We start from the raw sequence: 20,376 nt of genomic DNA on the forward strand, positions 1-20,376 counted from the left end.
TAACAAATGAGTCACCACTTAGAACCCCCTACCGTTTTCAAAGCAGTGCCCCACAGAGTTAGCATAATCCTAATAATAAATAACAAGGAACACATTGCATGTATGTTACGCCTGGAATGCCAGGATTGCAACGCACTTTAGAAAAGTGCGGGACTGTTCTCACCCCTATTTTACAGATAACGAAACGGAGGCAGAGGGTAGTTCAGGTGAATGCTTTCTAACGGGGTGCCCAAAGTTAAAGCTCCTGTCTCCATATTTCAGCCCTGAAATAAGTGGCCTGATTAGGTTCAGAACCAGGGTACTCAGCACCTCTTGCTATCATTGTCCTAACTCAGCCCTGGCATAGAGCTCAGGCAGAGGGTGTGGCCAACACATGCTGAACTGCAGCTATTCCCAGCTGGTGTATAGTCCGTTAGAGACTGTGTCTCAGATGGTCCATGTTAGAGAAGCTCCTAAGATGCTCTGGTCTGCATTGAGGTAGGTGCAGATTCACCTTCTCAGTGCTTCGAGACAATAGGCAGCTGGAATGTCTGGCCAGGGTGTCTCTTTAATCCACTTGGAAGGGACTTACGGTTGTCCAACAAGAAAATATTCCGGATGAAGAATGTCTGAATGAGTAGATCTGTTCTCTAGCATTCGGTAGATATGTCCCTGGAATCTGGAAAACTGAAAAGATAAGGAACAAATTAGTATTTAAATATATGAAACCATTCTAGTAGCCGAGGTTATATTTACGAGGACTTGCAAGAAATGGCTTCCCAGCCTTTTCCTTTGACATATTTGATCAACCTAAATGAGTATTGCACATGCAAATCTGCCAGGGATTTTCCATCCGTGCTGGTGTGATTAGCTAGCAGGGTGTACAGCAGGCGGCCTTGCTGCTTATTATCTTAGGAGTTTAGAGGCTGGGTTATGGCATGAATCTGTACTGCATCAGCATGTTAATGCCTGGTAGAGCCTGTGACATGCAGCATCTGGCTGCACTGCTCGAACCTTTGCAATGTTCTGGACCAAATTCATCCCTGCCGTGACTGCAGTGAAATCAATCGGGGTTACACCCGGCATGACTCTGGCCTCTCTGTCTCTTGCTAGACTGGGGATCCCACCTTTGTGGCATGCGGGAAAGGCCAACGTGATCTCGCAGCACCCAAACAGGTAATTTGAATACGCACTCCTGGGGGCCGATTCAGCTCCAGTTTCTCCTACTTATCGCCCCTTACTGCGCCCCAGACAATTCCTCTGCCTCCTGGGTGTTTATATCCTTCAGATCCCTCCAGACATCCTGCATGCCCCTGCCCCCAGCTAATCTAGCCCAGGTGCAGTGCCAGGCAGTTGCACCTGCTTACATTGAATTTCTGAATTTGCCCCTCTCCCCCAACCTCTTTGGCTCCTTTCTCAAACTGGTTTGATGTATGGACGCACTCCATGGGAAGCAGCCCCTGCCCTTTGCTCTCGCTGCACCGGGACACCAGGCTAGTCCAGGAGCCCCCACTGAAGCCAAGGGAAGTTTTGTTGCTGACTTCTGTGGGGCCAGGATTTCATACTTCCTCTGTGGCCCTCCCAAACGCACACAGTGAGGGGATGCAGCATGCCTTGGCTCTACTGGACCAGTGCAGGGAGGGAGGACCAAAGCGTCAGGCCCTTGTGAAGATCCCCCTGACAGCTACCTTCTCTCTGTGATGTCGGGGGGGCTCCCATTTGAGGGCCCCTGCTGATCTCCATGGGGGCAGCATGTGAACAGGCAGAAGCTGCTCATGTATAAGCTGGTTCTGCCCACGTTATTCACCTCCTCTTGGGCACTGTCCTCTGCATGCCAGACAAGAAGCCTGTTGTGGGGGCGGGAAACATCCAGAGGGTTTGAGGGATTGATTTAGGAAAGTGGGTGGCAGGAGGTAAATATGCCTGGGCTAGATTAGCTGGGGGCAGGGGCATGCAGGATGTCTGGAGGGATCGGAAGGATATAAACACCCAGGAGGCAGAGGAATTGTCTGGGGCACAGTAAGGGGCGATAAGTAGGAGAAACTGGAGTACTGTCAGAGAAGGAAAACTTGGTCTGAGGATCAGGGAAATGGTTCTATCTGATTGTGGGATGTTTCCCCAAGCCAGGCACCTGACAAAGTCCCATTACTTCAGAACCTAAAAGCAGCCTGCACAACTCACTAGCAAAAGTTCCACAGTGAACAATCCTACACTATCCAGGAGGCGAAGGAAATAGGCCCTTGGGCTCGATTACGTCAAATAGGTTTTTTCCAGTGTCTAAATTATGTAAACTGGCGAGGAGAGTCACTTTCCACGAGAAGAACAGGAGTACTCGTGGCACCTTAGAAATTAACAAATGTATCTGAGCATAAGCTTTCGTGGGCTACAGCCCACTTCATCGGATGCATGCAGTGGAAAATACAGTAGGAGGAGATATATATACACACAGAGAACATGAAACAATGGGTGTTACCATACACACTAGAGTGATCAGTTAAGGTGAGCTATTACCTATTATCACTTTCCACGAGGCTTGTCATTTACGTTTGTGTATGACTCAGACTTCATGCGACTGTAATTGCTCCTTGAGATCAGATTTTTCAGGCAGTGCTGGCTAACACATGCAGTAGGGTGCGAGAGAGAGGAGTGCCTGGTGCCTACTTGCCCATTGGACAGGGTTTGCAGCTCTCTAACACAGGTGCCTGTGTGTATTTTGTCTGACAATTTCCCCTTTTGTATTTTTGCGGAAGTGAGAGACAAACAATCGCCATTGAAAGCCACTCTTTGACTTTTCCTATCCAGGCTCTTTTGTGGGTCAGAAGAATTGAGCTTGGAACTCTAGGCCAGTAACAATTTTTCATGTTTAAAGATCTCTGTGTAATTAGCTTAGTGTCAACTTGATTGTTGGCGAGAGAGAGAATTTCTGACAGTGTAATATAGAGTGGAGGCTGATTTACATTTCTGTAGCTTCATCTCTTGCAAGATAGAGGAACAACTGCCATTAAATGTATCCAGCTGGCTTTTTCCAACCACGGGGGAAGTATACCCGGACAGAGGCTGCTAAGGGCTATCAACTAGCCATAGGCTCTGTAAAGGAATAGTTGAGTGGTTAATGCTATCTTTTTGCCCTTGCTTAGCAAAACATAATAGATCTCGAAGAGCATAGATTGCATTGCCGTGACAGATATATTTTGAAAGGTTCCCATTAAAAATGTATTGTACAGTAGAAACAAGGCATGGGGGTAAAATTTTCAAAAGCACCTAGATGATTGCGGGGCACTAGTCCTATGGAAAATCAATGGGCCATTTTGAAAATCCCACCATAAATGACTGACCCATCCAGCTGGCCACAGTTATATCAAACCCCAAGAAAATAGGAGAGAGTAGGTGGAGCTCTTTGATCACTCCTGGGCATGTTGGTTTACAAAGTTCTAACTGGACTTCCTTGACTGACTCCCTCATTAGTGACTGGCCAAGGTAGCTAACAAGGGATCTGTCCAGCTCACCACTCAGTGCGTTCTGAAAAGCTGCCTCGGGTTTTCATGGGCATCGAGGCAGTGCAAAATATTTGTGTGTCCAACTTTAGTGAAAGCTTGCCTAATACAAAGGACTGAATGTTCCCAGAGAAGCTTGGACCCAGAATCACTAGATTTCAGTACTAGAGTTGAAGATTTCACACACATCTCCTAACAGTGGGAGCCAGCCAGGTATAGTGGAGAACACTAGATTAGGAGCCTGGGGTATGTTCCTGGCTCTGCCACTGACTTTCTGAGTGACCTTGGGTGAGTCACTTCCTTTCTCCGTTTCTCTGTTTCCCCTCCCTCCATTTGCCTGTCTTGTACCCAGGTCACAGACTGTCTCTCTTTATGTGTGTGTAGCAACTAGCATGATGGGATCCCAATAATTAATAACACACTCCTATTTTTGTCTAGCAACTCTGGATGGACTCTGAGAGTGCAGAGGGAAAGGGTAGGTTGTATTCATCTAGGAAAACATTTGTAACCGTGGAGTCACTCAGTGTGGCCAATAGATTTTAGATTGGGTTCAGAGGAGGGGGATGTATTTTTGGTCCTCGGATCTGCTCTTGCTGCCAGTCAACATGCTGGTGTTTCTTCTTACTTAGGGCTCGTCTACACTGGCAAGTTTTGGCAAAAAAAACTTTCACCCCTGCGAGAGACTTTTGACTTTATTGTCTGTAAACAGCCAGTGTAGACACCACACCATTTCCGCCTTCCCACAACACCTAGTGATAGATGATGTCGCCAGGCACTGTGGGATACATACCCACAGTCCATTGCTCACGCTGTCAACATGTGGACACGATCTGTCGACAAACGGAGCAAATGTAGACTCGCTTTGGTGACTTTGCTTTTGTTGATTTTTTTCGTGTTGACGTTACTATTTGAAGCCTTTATCTTGTCTGGGTTCTACATGCGATTCTAATTGTCAAGTGGAAGCTTGTTTGCACTGCTATGCCAGGAAGTGGATAACTGCTTGGCTCCAAGCAGGGTTTTTTAATATCCGGATATGAGAAATGGGTTACACTTTGTGTCTCTGATGCAATAAAATACAGTCACAGGTAGATTAATTTCCATCCATCAGGTTCTGTGCCAGAAGGTGGCTATTACTACAGAGATGTATACCTGTGCCTCTAGCATTGCCCAATAGCTATTTAATTACCCAACACGGAGATGCAGAGATCTATTTTCACTCTGCTTCTGCAGGGACACCTGCCTGCTTGGTTTCAACTGGTGCTTCGTGTAAGGCGGAAACAGACAAACAAATTCCACAGAGGAGCACGGTTGTGCTCGTACAAGAATCCAGCAGTCCTGTAGTTCATGTATGTGAGTCCTTGCTGTTGCAATGCCAGGATTGCATTTATCCTTGTGCTCTTAGAAGATGGTTATTCTGTTTCATACAAGAAAGAGGAAGGGAAGAAAGAACCTCTTCTTATGTATTGATAGGATTTAGAGGACCCAAAAGGAAACCCCAGACCCAAAGAAGCTACCTATGAAGCTCTCTGCAGCATTCATGTTGATTTTTCAATATATCCTGGAACACTGGGAAAGCTGTGTCCAGTTCTGGTGTCCACAATTCAAGAAGGATTTTGATAAAATGAGCGGGTTTAGAGAAGAGCCATGAGAATGATTAAAGGATTGGAAAACATGCCTTACAGAGACACACTCAAGAGCTCAATCTGTTGAGATTATCAAAGAGGTTACGGGGTGAATTGATGGGGATCGCATGAGGAACACATGTTTAATAATAGAGGGCTCTTCCGTGTAGCAGAAAGAGGTCTAACAAGATCCAGTGGTTGGAAGTTGAAGCCAGACAAATCTCTAAAACTGGAAATAAGCTGCAAATTTTTAACAGTGAGGGTAGTTAACCATTGGAATAATTTACCAACAGGGACATATTGCAGCCAAAACTTCTTTCAGTGAAATGGCATTGCTAAAGTTCTATTTTTATGTGTTCTCAATTTTGTTTTACTGAATCGTTCATGTACATAAAAACAAATAACATTTAAAACCCCAAACAAAAACAAAAAAATCCCCAAATGTCAAATGTTTCTGATTCAAAATGTGCTTACATTTTATTCAAAAACAGTAAACAACACTTGAAATCTAATCAAAGCGTTTAGTTCAACTCAAAACTAAATGTTTGATTTTTTTTTTTGATCAGCTGAAAAATTAAAAAAAAATCATTTTCAGTTTGACACTAAATGATTTTTTATTTCTGAGTTGTCAGTGAACTGAAAAAGACATTATTTGCACAGCTTTACCCAGGAGTAAAAGGTGCATAAGCTGTATGGCAAGGGGGTAATATATATATCGGAGTTGGTGAAAAGAGGTAGTGGCCTCCAGTTTTGCAGCACTTTGAAAATAAAAAAAAAACTTAGCCTGAGATTTCCATTGTTTTCCTCCTAAATTTTTAAATTACTGCTGGGAGCTGGAATGTTCCGTGGCTCTAATAAAAAGGCATGCTGGCTGCACCTCAGTAAAGCAGTTAAGACTGTGCATATTTTACAGGGAAGTAACTTCCTTTTAAATGACTTCTTCTGTTTTGCAGGCATTGTACAGAAGCAGGCAAGGGAGTTATAGAGCTCTAATTGCACTATGATCAGCTTTCTAAGGAGAATACATTATTTGCCTCTTTCTGTTTGCAGCTTGTCACTTCAAAACCCATCCTCATTTCCTTTAATTAAAAAGGTACCTGACTTCCACAGAAGCACTGGACTTGCCCGTAATAGCTTCTTGTCATGCATGGCCAGGTGCAGTCACTGCAGCAGTATTGCCAACCCAAAGATCTTGAGTTGGGATTAAAAAACCCAACCCGGTTATTACAAAAAATATTTGGGGTTCTCTTTATTTGAAGTCTGAGCGTGAAGGTGAACTCAGTTCATGTTTTCAAGCTTTTCTTGGCAACCATGATAGAACCTTACTCGTTTTTTTTTTAATGAAAATTGAGATTCTTATCTAATCAGTTGACTCCAGGAGCTGGGGCTTTAAGGAAAAGCACCAGCTATCACGATAAAATATCCAAACACCAAATATCCTGGGATAAAGTCGTGAGAGTTGGCAACACAATCCAGTGCCTCAGAATAAAAATAGCTGAGCCTGATTGGAAACTGGGATTCAGAGGGCATAGACTTTGGCTCTGGCTGTTGAGTTTGTCCTTTGAGTGGGAGGTTGCAGGAATTTGTCTGGGAGTTTCTGCCCTCTTGAATTATGGTGGAAATCTGATGAGGTTAGCTATCCTTGAGATCTCAGTCACACTCTAACTGGAGTCAGAGAACAGGTCCCTTCCCATTTTGGAGCCAACCCAGAACCAAAACCATAGAGGTGGACTTGAATCAGGGGACTCACATGTGACCCCAAACAACTGACAGCAGTTCTGAGCTAGGTTCCAGCACAGGCCTATCTCTCTCTCTCTCTCTTTTTTTTTTTTTTTTTTTTGGCACAAGCCACTTTTCCTCCCAGTTCCTCAGAAAGATGTGGTTTGAGTGAAGGACTGGGAACCAGGAATGGCTGAATTCTAACCTTGTTCTCATACTGACTCCCTGTGTGGCCTTGTAAATCACATAACTCCTCCGTGTCTCAGTTTCCCCATAAGTAAAATGGGACTAATCCTAACCCTGTTCATTAGGGGTGGGGGTTGTGAGGGTTAATTTGTGTTTGTAAAGTTCTCTGAGGATGGAAAGTACTTAGTATTGTTGAGACTGGTGCAGGCTAAAAATCAGTTTCTGTTTCTATAAACCATAATGGGAGATTCCCCTATAGTGTCTTTGTCTCCCTTGAATGGCTGATACACATAAGACTATCAGAGTCTACCTCTGCTGCGACTTAGCTCGAGAGTCCATTAGCCCAGGTAGTCGAGGCTCATCCTATTACTCTTAGAGCAAAGATCTAGATCTAGAATTGCAGCCCAAATGGAGGCAATTATGTTTAGTATTATGGCCGCACAGCACCATCTCTCTGCCCCCCCCCCCCCACTGGTCTGCAGGATTGGCCCTGAAACATGGCAGAGTCCTGGGGGCACAGGGGTCCCAGAGTTTCTTGGGATGGCCCACAAGCAGGGTAGCTGTGGGATAACTCAAGGTGCTCATGTGGGCTCATGAAGTAAAACCAAGGCAACAGATCGAATTTGAGATCAGTCACCAGAGCACCCCGTGGCCCTCCCGCTCCCCAAAACAACAACAATCATAATTTAAACAATATATTTTGAAAAATGGCTTAACCTTATAGATTCTCCTGAGGCTCCTTCTAATGGAACCTAATTATAAGCCGTCAGTTCTCATTATGGGAATGAGTGAACAGCTCAGCTTCCCAGCCCCCTACATTTGGTACGCTTCAGAGCCTCTTTTTACTTTAGGTATAAATGCCCCCTGGGAATCATATAACTGGGGATGGGACACTAGATGGGGAGGGCTCTGAGTTACTACAGAGAATTCTTTCCCGGGTGTCTGGCTGGTGGGTCTTGCCCACATGCTCAGGGTCCAACCGATCAGCATATTTGAGGGCTGGGAAGGAATTTCCCTCCAGCTCAGATTGGCATAGACCTGGGGATGGGGGCCGGGGGGGGCAGGGGGGAGTTCACTTTCCTCTGAAGCATGGGGCATGAGTTACTTGCTAGTTTGAACTAGAGTAAATGGTGGAATTCTGTGTAACTTGAAGTCTTTAAAAGAACAGTTGAGGACTTCAGTAACTCAGCCAGAGGTTAGGGGTCTATTACAGGAGTGCAGGGCCGGCTCCAAGTTTTTTGCTGCCCCAAGCAAAAATTTTTTCCCCCGCCCCCTGGCCCCGCCCCCAACTCTGCCCCTTCCCCAAATCCCTGGCCCCGCTTCCTCCCCCGGGCGTGCCGTATTTCCCCTCCTACCCCTCCTTCCTGGGGGGGAGTGGTTCCTCTGCCCCCCCCAGGGTTACTTCCTGCAGCCCTCCTCGCGCCCCCCACCACCCCAGCTCACCTCCGCTCCGCCTGCTCCCCTGGGCGCACCACCGCCGCTCTGCTTCTCCCCCCTCCCTCCCAGGCTTTCCGCAAAACAGCTGATTCACGCAGCAAGCCTGGGAGGGAGGGGGCAGAAGCGGAGCGGCGGCGCACTCGGGGGAGGAAGCGGAGGTGAGCTGGGGGGGGAGCGTTTCCTCTGCCCCCCCCCAGGGTTACTTCCTGCGGCTCTCCCCGCGCCCCCCACTGCTGCAGCTCACCTCCGCTCAGGGCCGGCGCCCGAAGAAAAAAAAAAAAAAAGGGAGCCAGACTGCCGCCCCTTGGAGAGTGCCGCCCCAAGCACATGCTTGGAGAGCTGGTGCCTAGAGCCAGCCTGCAGGAGTGGGTGGGTGAGGTTCTGGGGCCTGCGATGTGCAGGAGGTCAAACTAGATTATCATGATGGTCCCTTCTGGCCTTGGAGTCTAGGAGTCGAAAGCATTTTGACTTGTGAGAGAAAGCAGGTGGAGTCTCTCTAAGAAGCCAGCATGCACTGGGGCCGGCAAATTTTGGAGTGCACATGCAACATGAAAACTCTGTGTGTGTTTGTGTGCAGAGGTGCATGTATGGGGGGGGGGGGGGATCCCTTCCAAAGATTCTCAGCTGACATCAGAAGAGCATTAAATGCAGCTAAGAGCAACTGTTGTGAAATTCTTTAACTAAACCACTTTCGAGCAGAGCCCATTAATTGACTGATCTAGGAGAAAGGTTTTGGGATCCATGCCCAGTGAGCCATTAACTTATCAAAAGTGCCCAAGAGATGCTAGAAATAAAAAGAATCAGTGTGAAAAATGCAACAATACCTGCAGCATTTTCAATGAGAACGAGTCGGGAATTTTTTGACTAAACATTTTTTCATCAGAAGATTCCAATTCACCAAAGATTAAACTTTTTGAGGGAATGAATGGGTTGGTTCTGATACATTTTCAACTCAATAAAAGTGTTGACTAATAACAGAGATTTGAAATGGTCATTGTTTTGTTTCATCATTTTCAAAATGAAAACATCAGGTTTTTTCAGTTTGAATGACTTTTTGTTTTGAAATTTAGGATGATTTTAGTAATAAAAAAATTAAATGCTCAAAACTGAAACAAACCAGTTCAAAATGAAACGTTTCAATTGTCCTGAATTGACTATTTTTTTCTACGTTTTGGGTTTGTAGAAATTTTCAAGATTTTGACTTTTTCTCCCGATTCGTGGTAGGATAATTTTTTTCATATCTTGAAAATGTTCAGGGGGGAAGAAAACTGTTTCCTGCCCAGCTGTGTTTCAGTCACTAGTGCAGAACATTGGAAAATGTAGATGTTATCAGCATGGCCACTAACCTGCTGTGCCTACTTCCCCCTCTGCCTCACACTCTCGTCCCAAGGGTTGACAAAGTGTATGAAAGAGACAAGCTCCCTGTGGTATCTGTCAGGGGCGGGTATGGCCCATCCAGGGATACACACTACGTTTGCCGGTTTCAGTAGTGCTCAGTGCTGTTGTGGAACCCTTCCCTTGTGGCAGCCTACAACGCTCTGTGAATTCCTCGATGGCTGTAAAAAAGCAAAGTGTCACATTCCAGCAAACCATGTCCATCTAATCTGGATCACCAGTGCCCTCTAATTCGGGCTTGGAAAGTGTTTCTGAATCCCATGCACCCTAGCCTCAGAAATCATCACCAGCATTTCCCAGGCTGGAGCCAGCACCTGAGGAAGGAATTAACGATGGTAGCAGAGAGAAGGAATGTGTTGCGTAGAAGCAAACTGAGAGCTTCAAGCCCAGGTCTTATTGTTCCTTCCCATTCTCAGGATGGAGACTAAAGACATCCCAGCTGCTGTACAATGGCTTGGAAAGACACATACCTCAAGGCCTACATTGTTCATGTGTAAATAATAATGAATGGAGTTGTAAGAACAAAAGGGCCTCTGCTCTAGATCAATCCTGTTCATCTGTTCCATATGGAATGTCACTGGGAGCGAAGGCCTATGTTCTTATGACTAGACTACCACTCCTACCCTCAACTGGGTCCATGTGTAGAGTGCCTAGTGTGTGCAATGGAGCCCCGGTCCATGACTAGGTCTCCAGGCACTACCATAATACACCTAATAAACAATGAGATGTATGTGGACTGGAGAAACATTGCCCTAGGATGATGTTCATCATCCTTCTTTGTGACTATCCCCAAATGTATGGAAGAGGAAATCTGTCTTGTAAATGAGTTCACTGGCCTGGGAGTCAGGTAAACTGGGTTGCAATCCTGGGTCTGCCATGGACTCATTGCATGATCTTGGGCAAGTCATGTAGGCCAAGATTTTCAAAAGTGACTAGTGATTTTAAGCACCCAACCTGAGACACCTGTAAAAGGGGCCTGATTTCAGAGGGCAAATGCTTGGCACTTTCTGAAAAATCGAGCCCCGTTTTTAAAGCATTTCAAGCTGGGCATCCAAAATCACTAGCCACGCTTGAAAATTTTAGCCTTAAAAATCTTGCTGTGCCTCAGTTTCCCCCTCTGTGAAAGAGGGATGATGATACTCATCGACCACACAGGGGTGTTATAAAGCTTAAGTCATTCGTATCTGTAAAGTGATAGGAGATTCTTGGATGGAAGGTGCTATTGAAGTACCAATTATTAACATGACTCTTGGTTATTTCCCAGTTGCCTGGAACATGAGAGAGGCAGCAGGATTCCAAATCTGGCAGAGCTCCAAATGAACCATTCTTGTGGGTTCCACTACATGGCTGAGAAAGCCATATGACTGCTGGTGTTGGTAAGTCCAAAGACACATTCACAAACCTTGGATCAGTAACTGGTTCAAAGATAGGAAAGAAAAGGTAGGAATAAATGGTCAATTTTCACCAGGGAAAGAGGTAAATAGCAGGGTCAGTATGGGGGTCAGTGCTGTTCAAGATATTCATAAATGATCTGGAAAAAGGGGTTCACGGTGAGGTGGCAAAATTTTCAGATGATACAAAATTACTCAAGCTAGTTAAGTCCAAAGCAGACTGCTAAGAGTTATAAAGGGATCTCACAAAACTTGGTGACTGGGCTAAAAAATTACAGATAAAACTCAATGTTGATAAATGCAAATTAATGCACATTGGAAAACATAATCCCAACTATACATACAAATGATGGGGGTCTACATTAGTTGTTACCACTTAGGAAAGAGATGATGGAATCATCGCGCAGAGTTCTCTGAAAATATCTGCTCACTGTGCCCTGGCAGTCAAAAACGCTAGTGGAATGTTAGGAACCATTACGAAAGGGTTAGATAATAAGACAGAAAAATTATAAATCCACTATATAAATTCATGGTACGCCCACACCTTGAATACTGCGTGCAGTTCTGATCACCCCATCTCAAAAAAGATAGATTAGAATTGGAAAACGTACAGAGAAGGGTGACAAAAATGATGACGGGTATGGAACAGCTTCTGTATGAGGTAGGGTGACTAGATAGCAAATGTGAAAGATCGTGACAGGTGGTGGGGAATAATATGTGCCTATATAAGAAAAAGCCCCAAATATCAGGACGGTCCCTATAAAATCGGGACATCTGGTCACCCTAATAAGAGGAGAGGTTCATCTTAGAAAAGAGACAACTAAGGGGTTGGGGGATATCATGATAGCGGTCAATAAAATCAAGACTAGTGTAGGGAAAGTGAATAGGGAAGTGTGTTACTTACCCCTTCACATAATACACGAACCAAGGGTCACTCCATGACATTAATATGCAGCAGGTTTAAAACAAACAATAGGAAGTACTTCTTCACACATTGCATAGTCAACCTGTGGACCTCATTGCCAGGGGATGTTGTGAAGGCCAAAACTATAACTAGGTTCCAAAAAGAATGAGAAGTTCATGGAGGATAGGTCCTTCAATGGTTCAGCTTGGTGTTGAGACTTTTAAGATGTTTCTGACATACCATCACTGGAGTTAACCTAGGCATAGTTGAAAAAGGCATGATTTCTTTCTGCAAGGTCCATCTGTTCCATCTCTACTTGAGTAGGTAACTAGCAAACCTCCAGAGGACCGAGGTTTGGTTCAGATAAACACCTAGAAAGTAGTAGGATGATCAGCTAGAGAAGTGCTGCTCAAAATGTAGCTCACAGACGCTTTCCTGGTGGTCTGCAGAATGAACCACTGCTGGGCAACATCACATGGCAGGGGATTGGGAGAGATAGGTCGATGGAAGAATCTTTCTCCTGTGAAGTGGCTTTCTGAAGGAAAGAGCTGGACAGCTACAGCAATGTAATCTTTCCAAACCTCTTAGGTTTGCAGATTTCGGATGGAAACCTCACTAACCCTCACTTCCTTGCAAGTCATTGGGATGTTTCTGGAGTAAGTTGATTATTTGCTGTTTAGGCTACAACTACCCTAAAGGACTCTCTAGTGGTATTTTGGCACCTTCTGGACTCGGGTCAGAACCGGAAGTCCAAGAGGGGGTGACAGGAAAAGCAAGAATAAGTTAAGAAAAAAAGGTATCCACACGGTTTTGAACAGATGTTTGATTGAAGGGAGGAGGTTGGTGATACTTTGTGAGCAAGAAACCTAAATGTTGAAGTTCTTACTCAGGCAAAACTCATTAGAAAAAAAACCATTTCCCTTTACCCACCTTAGCTCAGAAAACAGAAACAATTCCATAAATTGGTTGTTTCTTGTCTGCTGCAGCATCAGTCTCTCCTGCACTAGCCCACCCCTGCTACATGGGAAGATGGGGGGAGGGGGCAGAGCAGCAGTCCATCCACCTGTTTCCATTGGATTTCTAGTGGCCTGAGGTGTCAGAGAAACTTGTATTAAAAACAAAAACCACAAACATGTCAGTTTGGGACCAAATGTGACCTGATGAATGTTTAACTCTCAGCCAGCTCCACAACAGGCAGAAGCTGCAGAGCGCTACAAAAGTCTCCCTTGCTTCCTTTACAATACTAATGGGACACGGAGCGTTCTCTGGTCCATTAGCTGGAGCTGCAGGCATGCATCATCCCCAGACACTGTGCCACCGCCAAGCCCTCCATCCTCAGGGGCTGCTGGAGCTTGGAAAAAATCAGCCCAGATAGAAATATGCTTCCTCATAACAACAGTGACTTATCGATCTTGTCTGCTGGCCCTCGCTTCCTGCCGTTAATGCCTCTGGCACCGCCCCTTCGCCCTATCGACCTGCAGCTGGGCCAGCCGGGTTCTCTCTGGGTGCGGGGAGAGGAGCAAGAGACAGAGCCAACCCCCTGTTGCAGACAGCCCCTCTGGCTTCTCCTCAGCACCACTTTCACCCCCCATTGTTCCCCCCTTGGACCAAATGCTCCATCCCCAGCCCCTCACCCTCTCTGCAGCTGCATGCTGCCAGTCTCAGCTTCTCCCACAGCCCAGATACATTATCCCCAGAGCTGCCTCCAGTCCATAGGCCTGGGCCCTTCAGGATCCCTATTATAAGCTGGGCTGGTTGGACCATTACCCAAGTGCATCCCTGTGCACCCCTCTCTCCAGCCCACCTCACTTTCTCCCCACACTGCAGCCCTGCCTGCCCCCTTCCCAGCAATACCCCATCACCATGTTGCAGCCCTGCCTGCTCCCTTTCCCATGCAACAGCCCTGCCTGGCCCCTTCCCAGCAATGCTAAAGCCCCACCTGCCCAGCAATACCCCATCCCCACGCTACAGCCCCGCCTGCCCTCCTTCCCAGCAGTACCCCATCCCCACCCTGCCGCCCAGCCTGCCCTCCTTCCCAGCAGTACCCCATCCCCACCCTGCCGCCCCGCCTGCCCCCTTCCCAGCAGTTCCCCCTGCACGCTGGTACATCCAACCTCTTCCTCCTCAGAACAGCCCCAAGCCCCCCTATGCTGCTACAACCTCCTCCTCCCCACGGCTCAGCCCCTTCTCTTTGATCCTTCCTGGGTACAGCCACCCCACTCTTTGCTTCCCCTTCCCAGCTCAGCTCCTCCCCAAATCACGCCCCCCTCCCAGCCTGGGTCCTCCAGCGCCTCCTAAGAGGGTGGACTCTCCGCAGCTGCAGCTCGGGTGCATTGGTCAATTTTCATGTCAGTCCCTCCCCCCCCCATCCCCGGGGGCTGTGGCTTCCTCTTTGAAATTGTTGCAAGTTTGAGGCGGGGGGAGGCAAGAGCCGGAAAGTCTGGCGATTCCCGCAGGAAGGGAGGGGGACGGGGGGTTAGGAGGCAGGGCCAAAACGCCGCCCTCGCATGGATCTTGGATTGATGGATTGATTGATTTTTTTGCAGCACATGGGAAGCAAAAGTTTTCCTCTCCCCCCTTCCCCGCTGCTGCTTCCCGCCCCTGGTGCCAGCCGGCAGCAGCCAGCCCGCTCCCCGGGACCGGGCGCCTCGCGTCCCCTTGTGCATCTGCGCTGCTCCTCCCTGGATACTTTGGGGGTGTTTTTGCCCCGCTCTCCTGCGGGCGCTGAGGAATAAAAGGCGATCGGGCCCTGCTCCGGGCTGGGACGGAAGGAGAGAAACAGCCTCCCCCAGCAAGGGTCGCTCTGGGGAAGGGCAGAACTTCAGGGATATGTAGTTTGCGGGGAGGGTGGTTCAGCTTTGCCCGGCTGCTTTAGTGGACGCAGGGAAGCGACGCAGCTCCGAGCCCGCTCTGCTCCCGTCTCATCATGGGGACGGGCATGTGCTCGAGACGGCAGAAGGGGCTCTTGCAAACCGGCTTCTGCCTGGTGGCGGTGGCTTGTTTGGGCGCCGGAGTGTTTATGTACAGCCACTTGCAGCAGAAGGCGAAGAACGCCGAAGCCCTGGCTCTGAAATTCAAACAGCAGCACGAAGCTCTGTCCGCCCAGCTACAAGGTGAGGGAACCCCCTGTGCGTTCGTGTTTGCGCCTCCCCCGTTTCAAGGGGTCTGTTGTAGGAGTCCTCCGCGGCCCCGCTAACAAGTGTGAGCTGCTGTTTGTAAACAGGCTCGGCTGCTGATTGAAAGGGGGTTAAAAATACATTGCCCCAGTCTGCTTCTTTCTTAACCTCCCTGTCTGGAAATAGACTCACTGGGCATCTCCGGTTCTCTCTGCAAATAGCACGCAGGGTCCCCTGGGTCTGTGTTTAATTGTGGAGTTCAGTTACATCTAATCTGCCCTGGTTTATGTGCTGGTAGTTTCTTTAGATCATTGGCACAAGCTTGGTGTAACTTTTTTATTTTTTAATGATATCAACTGACTCTTATTTCGCTAGGCAGAATCAGACCCGTAATACCCAGCTCTTCTGAGGAGGAAAGTTAGGTGACAGGATACCGAATTGTGGGAGGGAAGATTTTTTTTTTTTAAGTGATCATAACATCCCGTACAGCTGTTTTGAGCAAAGAAACCCCCTCAATTTAGTGAGGAAAATGGATCTGCTGTTCCTGTAGTGTTCCTCCCTGTCTGTTTTGTTGTTGATGGATGCTAATATAATGCCACAGCAATGAGGCATGCTTAGGGGGAATTGACCATGCAGGGCCCATCCCTGGAATCCAAAGGGATATCGCTTTTGTGGGGCTGTCTCCCTCTGTAATTTTTCCAGAAGGACCACCCACTTAGACTGGCAGAGTTTCTGCACAGATACCGCTAGCAGCAAACTTTTTAAAAGATTTATTTTCCCCCTTTTCCTTCAAAAAAAAATCTCCAAACTTGGGAATATTTAATTTTAGCTACTGGAGAGATTTCCCAGAATGGCAGGATGGAAGACGCACGGTGTTCTTGTTGTGAACTCTCTTCCTTTTCTAGACTATGCATTCTAGACTTTTTGTGTTTGCTAAAACTAGAGCTCCCAGTATTAACACCAGCATTCTCCCTAGGGCCTGAGGCTGTCTGTATCTTTGTTAGATTTAAGTAGAGGGATTTATTCCTTGGAGTCCAATTCTCTGGAGCCCAGAGCTCTGCATCTGTAAGGTAGACTCAGCTATGGAATGAATGCCCACAGAACACATTTCATATGGCTACACGCCACTCTGATTCTGGTGTTTCAAGGACAAGAGAGTCACTTAAACATATTTCTTGTCATAAATAATAGACTAGATTCTGGCATTTAAAGCCAAGATTGTTCCTCAGGCTCAGAACAGCTATGACCTCCATCAGATATAAAATTATATCTTATGGACGGTAGCCTGCATTGCTAAGAAGGTCTGTTGGTTCCATCCCTGCCATTGCTTCAGCATAATCCTGCTCAAGGCATTTTCTTTTCTGGGTCAAATCTTCCAAAGTGTGCGCATGCTACATTGCATGCCCGCAGGTGCCAGTGCTCTTCTTGCAATTTGGACTCTGTTCCCATCTGTAAAATGGGTAGAGTGACTTTTCACCTGTCTCACAGGGGTGTAGCAAAGTGTAAATCTATGGAGTGCTGTGTATGTGCTCAGTACTTACAGTTTGCTTCTGTTTTTCTGCTAATCACTTGTGGCATTAAGGCAGCAGCTACAGATAGTGCCTTCAGCACCGCCCCACCAGAGGCCTCCCACATGGACCTCTGATCAGAGGCAGCTGGGTCCAGAGAGAAGGATTAGCAGTGCAGATATTCAGTCCACATTATTTCTGCTGATGCTCACCATCGGGGTGGGGTGGATGTTAAAAGAATAAGTTGAGACCACCGATCTCTTGGACCTGGTTCTGGGAGCAGGACAGAGGAAGTTACTGAAGTCAGGCTCATAATATTATTCCACTCAGAGAAAGTTTATGTTTGGATGCGTGGACAGGTAGCAAGTAACCTGGTCAATTTCAACCCTACCACTAGCAAATACAGGCATTGCCATGGAAACCCTTCATATTTTGGGAACATTTTGTCCAGTTATTTTAAGAAAAATGAAAGTTTGATTCAGATTTTGTTGGCAAGAGAGGCAGAACAGGCTGGCATCTGCAAAGCTGTCAGCACTGTTCATAGATACCTTCAGGTACATTGGTAGTTGCACATCTTGCTGAATATCTCATGCAGTCTTCCCATACCTCCACCAGCAGCATTGGTCTGGTGCTTAAAGCCAGGGAGTGGGCTCAGGGCTCCTGGGGGCTGTACCCAGCTCTGCAGCTGTCTTGCTCTAAGACTTCGAGTATGTTGCTTTACTCACTTGGTGCCTCAGTTTCCCCCATCTGTGTGTAAAACGGAGACAGTATTTCACAGGAGGCTGAAGCAGGCAATGTTTATCCAGCACTCTACATAGCTCTTCCCATCTCTCAGGTACTTCCTGTTCCCTTCATAGCCAGCATAGCAAGTGACCAACACTTCTGGCTCTCCTGTAAATAAAGTTTTAAAGTGGAACGACAGGCCAGAAATTATTGCCGGGGAAAGTAAAGCAAGGGGAGGAAATGAGCCTGTTCTCCTTGCAGGGCTGCCCCGGAGCCAGTGACGCGTGGCCCATGTTATGTGGCACAGGGAAATGTATCTTCCCTTGTTCTGCTGTCAAACAGGAGTCGAGCAGCTGCTGAAATCACTTTGGAATAAAATGGGCAGGCTCTGAACTCGGCTGCTTGTATCAGAAAGGTGAAAGGAAGAGAGGGAGACTTCCTAAGTGTGGGGTGCCTCCTGTCTGATGTAGTCTCGCTGCCACCAAGCCAGGGCATGAACCATTGGGGTCCCCTGCAGTTGTGACCAGTGGGGCCTGAGGGGGAAAGCTTACCTGCTGCTGCCCCGGATCTGATGCACGTCTGGTGCCTGGGGGTGCTGGTGTGAGAGAGAAACTGCAAGGCCTTCTGGTCCTTGGCTGGGCTCAGCTTTCTTTTCAGGGATGAGGTTGGGGGACCCGCAGCGGTTCAGTGCGAGGCGGTGAGGGGATTACATAGGAGCACTCTGTCAGGTTGCAGCCTGGCGTGCCCTGCCTAAGATCTCGTGCCCGCTGAGGCTCCAGGTTCCCCCACCCCAAACTAATGCAGAGCCCTGAAGTTTTGTGGCAAGTGGCTTTAAAAGTAAGTGTGTGTGTGTGTGTGTTTTAGATGCTCTTTGCCCATGAGCGTATTGACTGTGGAGACTGAGATTGGTGTGATCTTGTTTCAGTTATTTTACTAGCAAATGGTGCTATCAGAGCATTGGAACAGAGGGATGGAAAGGATGTAGTTACAACCCCCTCCGGTTCTCCCTGACCTCTGCCCCCTGGCCTGGCACATACACTCAGCAGACTTCTGGGCCGGAAGAGTTCTCCATCTTTTAAAGAGCCACCATCATACATGGGTGACAATAAGACTTTGATACTCCTACCCCAGCCACTGGGCATCTGTCATGTGTTTTGTTTCCTTTGCCACCACTCGTGATTAGAAGGAGCTGCGTGGTAATGCTGGCTTTCATTCCGGTTTGTAATCTGCCGCTCCCCCTCCCCCCCCCCCCCATGTGTGATTTCTTGAAAGCGGCTGCAGTTTGGCATTTTGGGAGATGGAGGGTTTGCTACGCCAGAGATGGCGCCAGTGTCACGGGCAGTGGGTGGTGACGTGACTGAAGCAATTTGGCAGGAGGACTCGATTGATCTCTGTAGAGGAGAGAGCAGCAGCGAGAGAAGCTACCTGGGTGGTTAGCATGGGGGGGGAGGGACACAGGGCAAAGTACTGCATTGAAGTTTGTGTGGGGCTTTGTGTGCTGTGAAACTGCCTGAAGTTTGCAGTTCTGAGATATATGTTTGGTATCCTGTAGTCGCAATTGCTGCAAATTCACTCACTCATCCTAGCAAAGCACGAGCCACGCCTGATTACTATAACAAATCCAGGGCTACCTTGGAACTTCTCTGCCAAAGCTGTGATAGAACCCTGGTGCTTCTGCTCCAAAGCCACTGGCTTCTTACCCCAAACTTTAACATAGAATCTCCATTAGCTGGTCATGCTGTAGGGCATAGGACACACAGCTGAATTCCTGATTCCTTCCAGTAGAGGTCAGTAAGATATGACCTTAACCAGGTCATCCCATAACATTTGAAGTCTGAAATTGTAGATTTTTATTATGGACAAAGTGATTTGTGTCACCAGGTAGCTGAGGACATGAAACAACTTGACATAGGAAAAGATGTCAAAGGAGCTCAGATCTGTCTCCGTCTACACAGCTCATGTAAGTTAGTATTTCTAAGCAAATCCTCCAGCTCAGGGGAATGTGTGTAATGGCAGGAAATGATTAGGAAAATTAGCTTTCATTTAATTTTTTTTCAAGTCCATTCTTTTCAGAAGTTCAGGGCTTTACATTTTAGTTTGCTTGGCATCATGTGACACTGCTTTGGCCCTGGAATTCTGGCTAAACTCCAGCTCTGTTAATTACACTCCGACCTCCTTAAATACCCTGCTGTAATTTCAACTGGCTACAGAGTTCTTCACTTCCTGCCCTAGGCTGCTATGTAAAACTACTCTGCTCTGTTAAACAGCTGCTGTATTCCACCTTGGAAATGGGTGAAGTGATCCTTCTGTACAGGATTTACTTCCCGGTTTGTGCAAAGCTTAATCCCTGTTTACAAGGTTCTGATAGCTTTGCATGACAGGTGCTATGGAAGGCAACGTTTTATCCTTCTCATTGGCTGCAAGGAAGGCTTACCTATCTTTTAAAGTACCTGGCCCTGGGAGTCAGGAGATGTGGGGTTTGTGTTTGGCTCTGCCACAGAGTTCCTGTGTGATCTGGAGCATGTCATTACCTAGAGATGGCACTAATTTGTGAAGTGTGGATTAGGATTTTTGAATCTGGGTTTTGGTTCAAGTTTGTCACTATATATAACTGCTCCATGCCTCAGTTTCCCCATTTGCATCATGGAGATAGTAGTACCTCATACCTTATGGAGCTGTCAGAGCAGACCTATGCTGCACAAAGGACGTGGCTGAAGTGAACACTTGTGTATCGCAGAACACATGCGAGTGTCTCTTCCGACATGAAACTTCCCTTGCGTGGTACACCGTGCACTTGGTTCTGCTGCAGTTCCTAACAGCACCGTGCTGTTTAATCCGAGTCGGGGGCCTTTGGTCTTGTCTGGGCTTGGCTTGGCAGCTGTTCTCACTGTTAGAAGGTGGT

The 20,376-nt window shown here is 47.2% G+C and overlaps 1 protein-coding gene and 1 long non-coding RNA gene across 5 annotated transcripts in view; one reads left to right on the forward strand and one right to left on the reverse strand.

Annotated features, from left to right (window-relative positions):
• Positions 1-328: 328 nt before the first annotated feature.
• LOC117867789 lies at positions 329-18,327 on the reverse strand. Its single transcript, XR_004643503.1, has 3 exons — positions 18,026-18,327; positions 16,785-17,642; positions 329-666 (listed from the first exon to the last, which is right to left on the reverse strand). It is a non-coding gene; the product is annotated as an uncharacterized LOC117867789 (long non-coding RNA).
• The window catches only part of LOC117867788 (Golgi integral membrane protein 4-like), a 78,064-nt gene continuing 72,258 nt past the window's right edge, over positions 14,571-20,376 (forward strand). For 2 of the 4 annotated variants that reach the window (XM_034753060.1, XM_034753061.1), the window contains exon 1: positions 14,571-15,240. In XM_034753060.1, the coding sequence (XP_034608951.1) occupies positions 15,054-15,240 (187 nt within the window). In that variant the 5' untranslated portion in view covers positions 14,571-15,053. The remainder of the gene's footprint in view (positions 15,241-20,376) is intronic. The other 2 variants (XM_034753059.1, XM_034753058.1) reach the window with 2 other exon arrangements.

Source organism: Trachemys scripta, chromosome 19 (genome assembly GCF_013100865.1).
Source record: "Trachemys scripta elegans isolate TJP31775 chromosome 19, CAS_Tse_1.0, whole genome shotgun sequence".
NCBI lineage: Eukaryota > Metazoa > Chordata > Testudines > Emydidae > Trachemys > Trachemys scripta.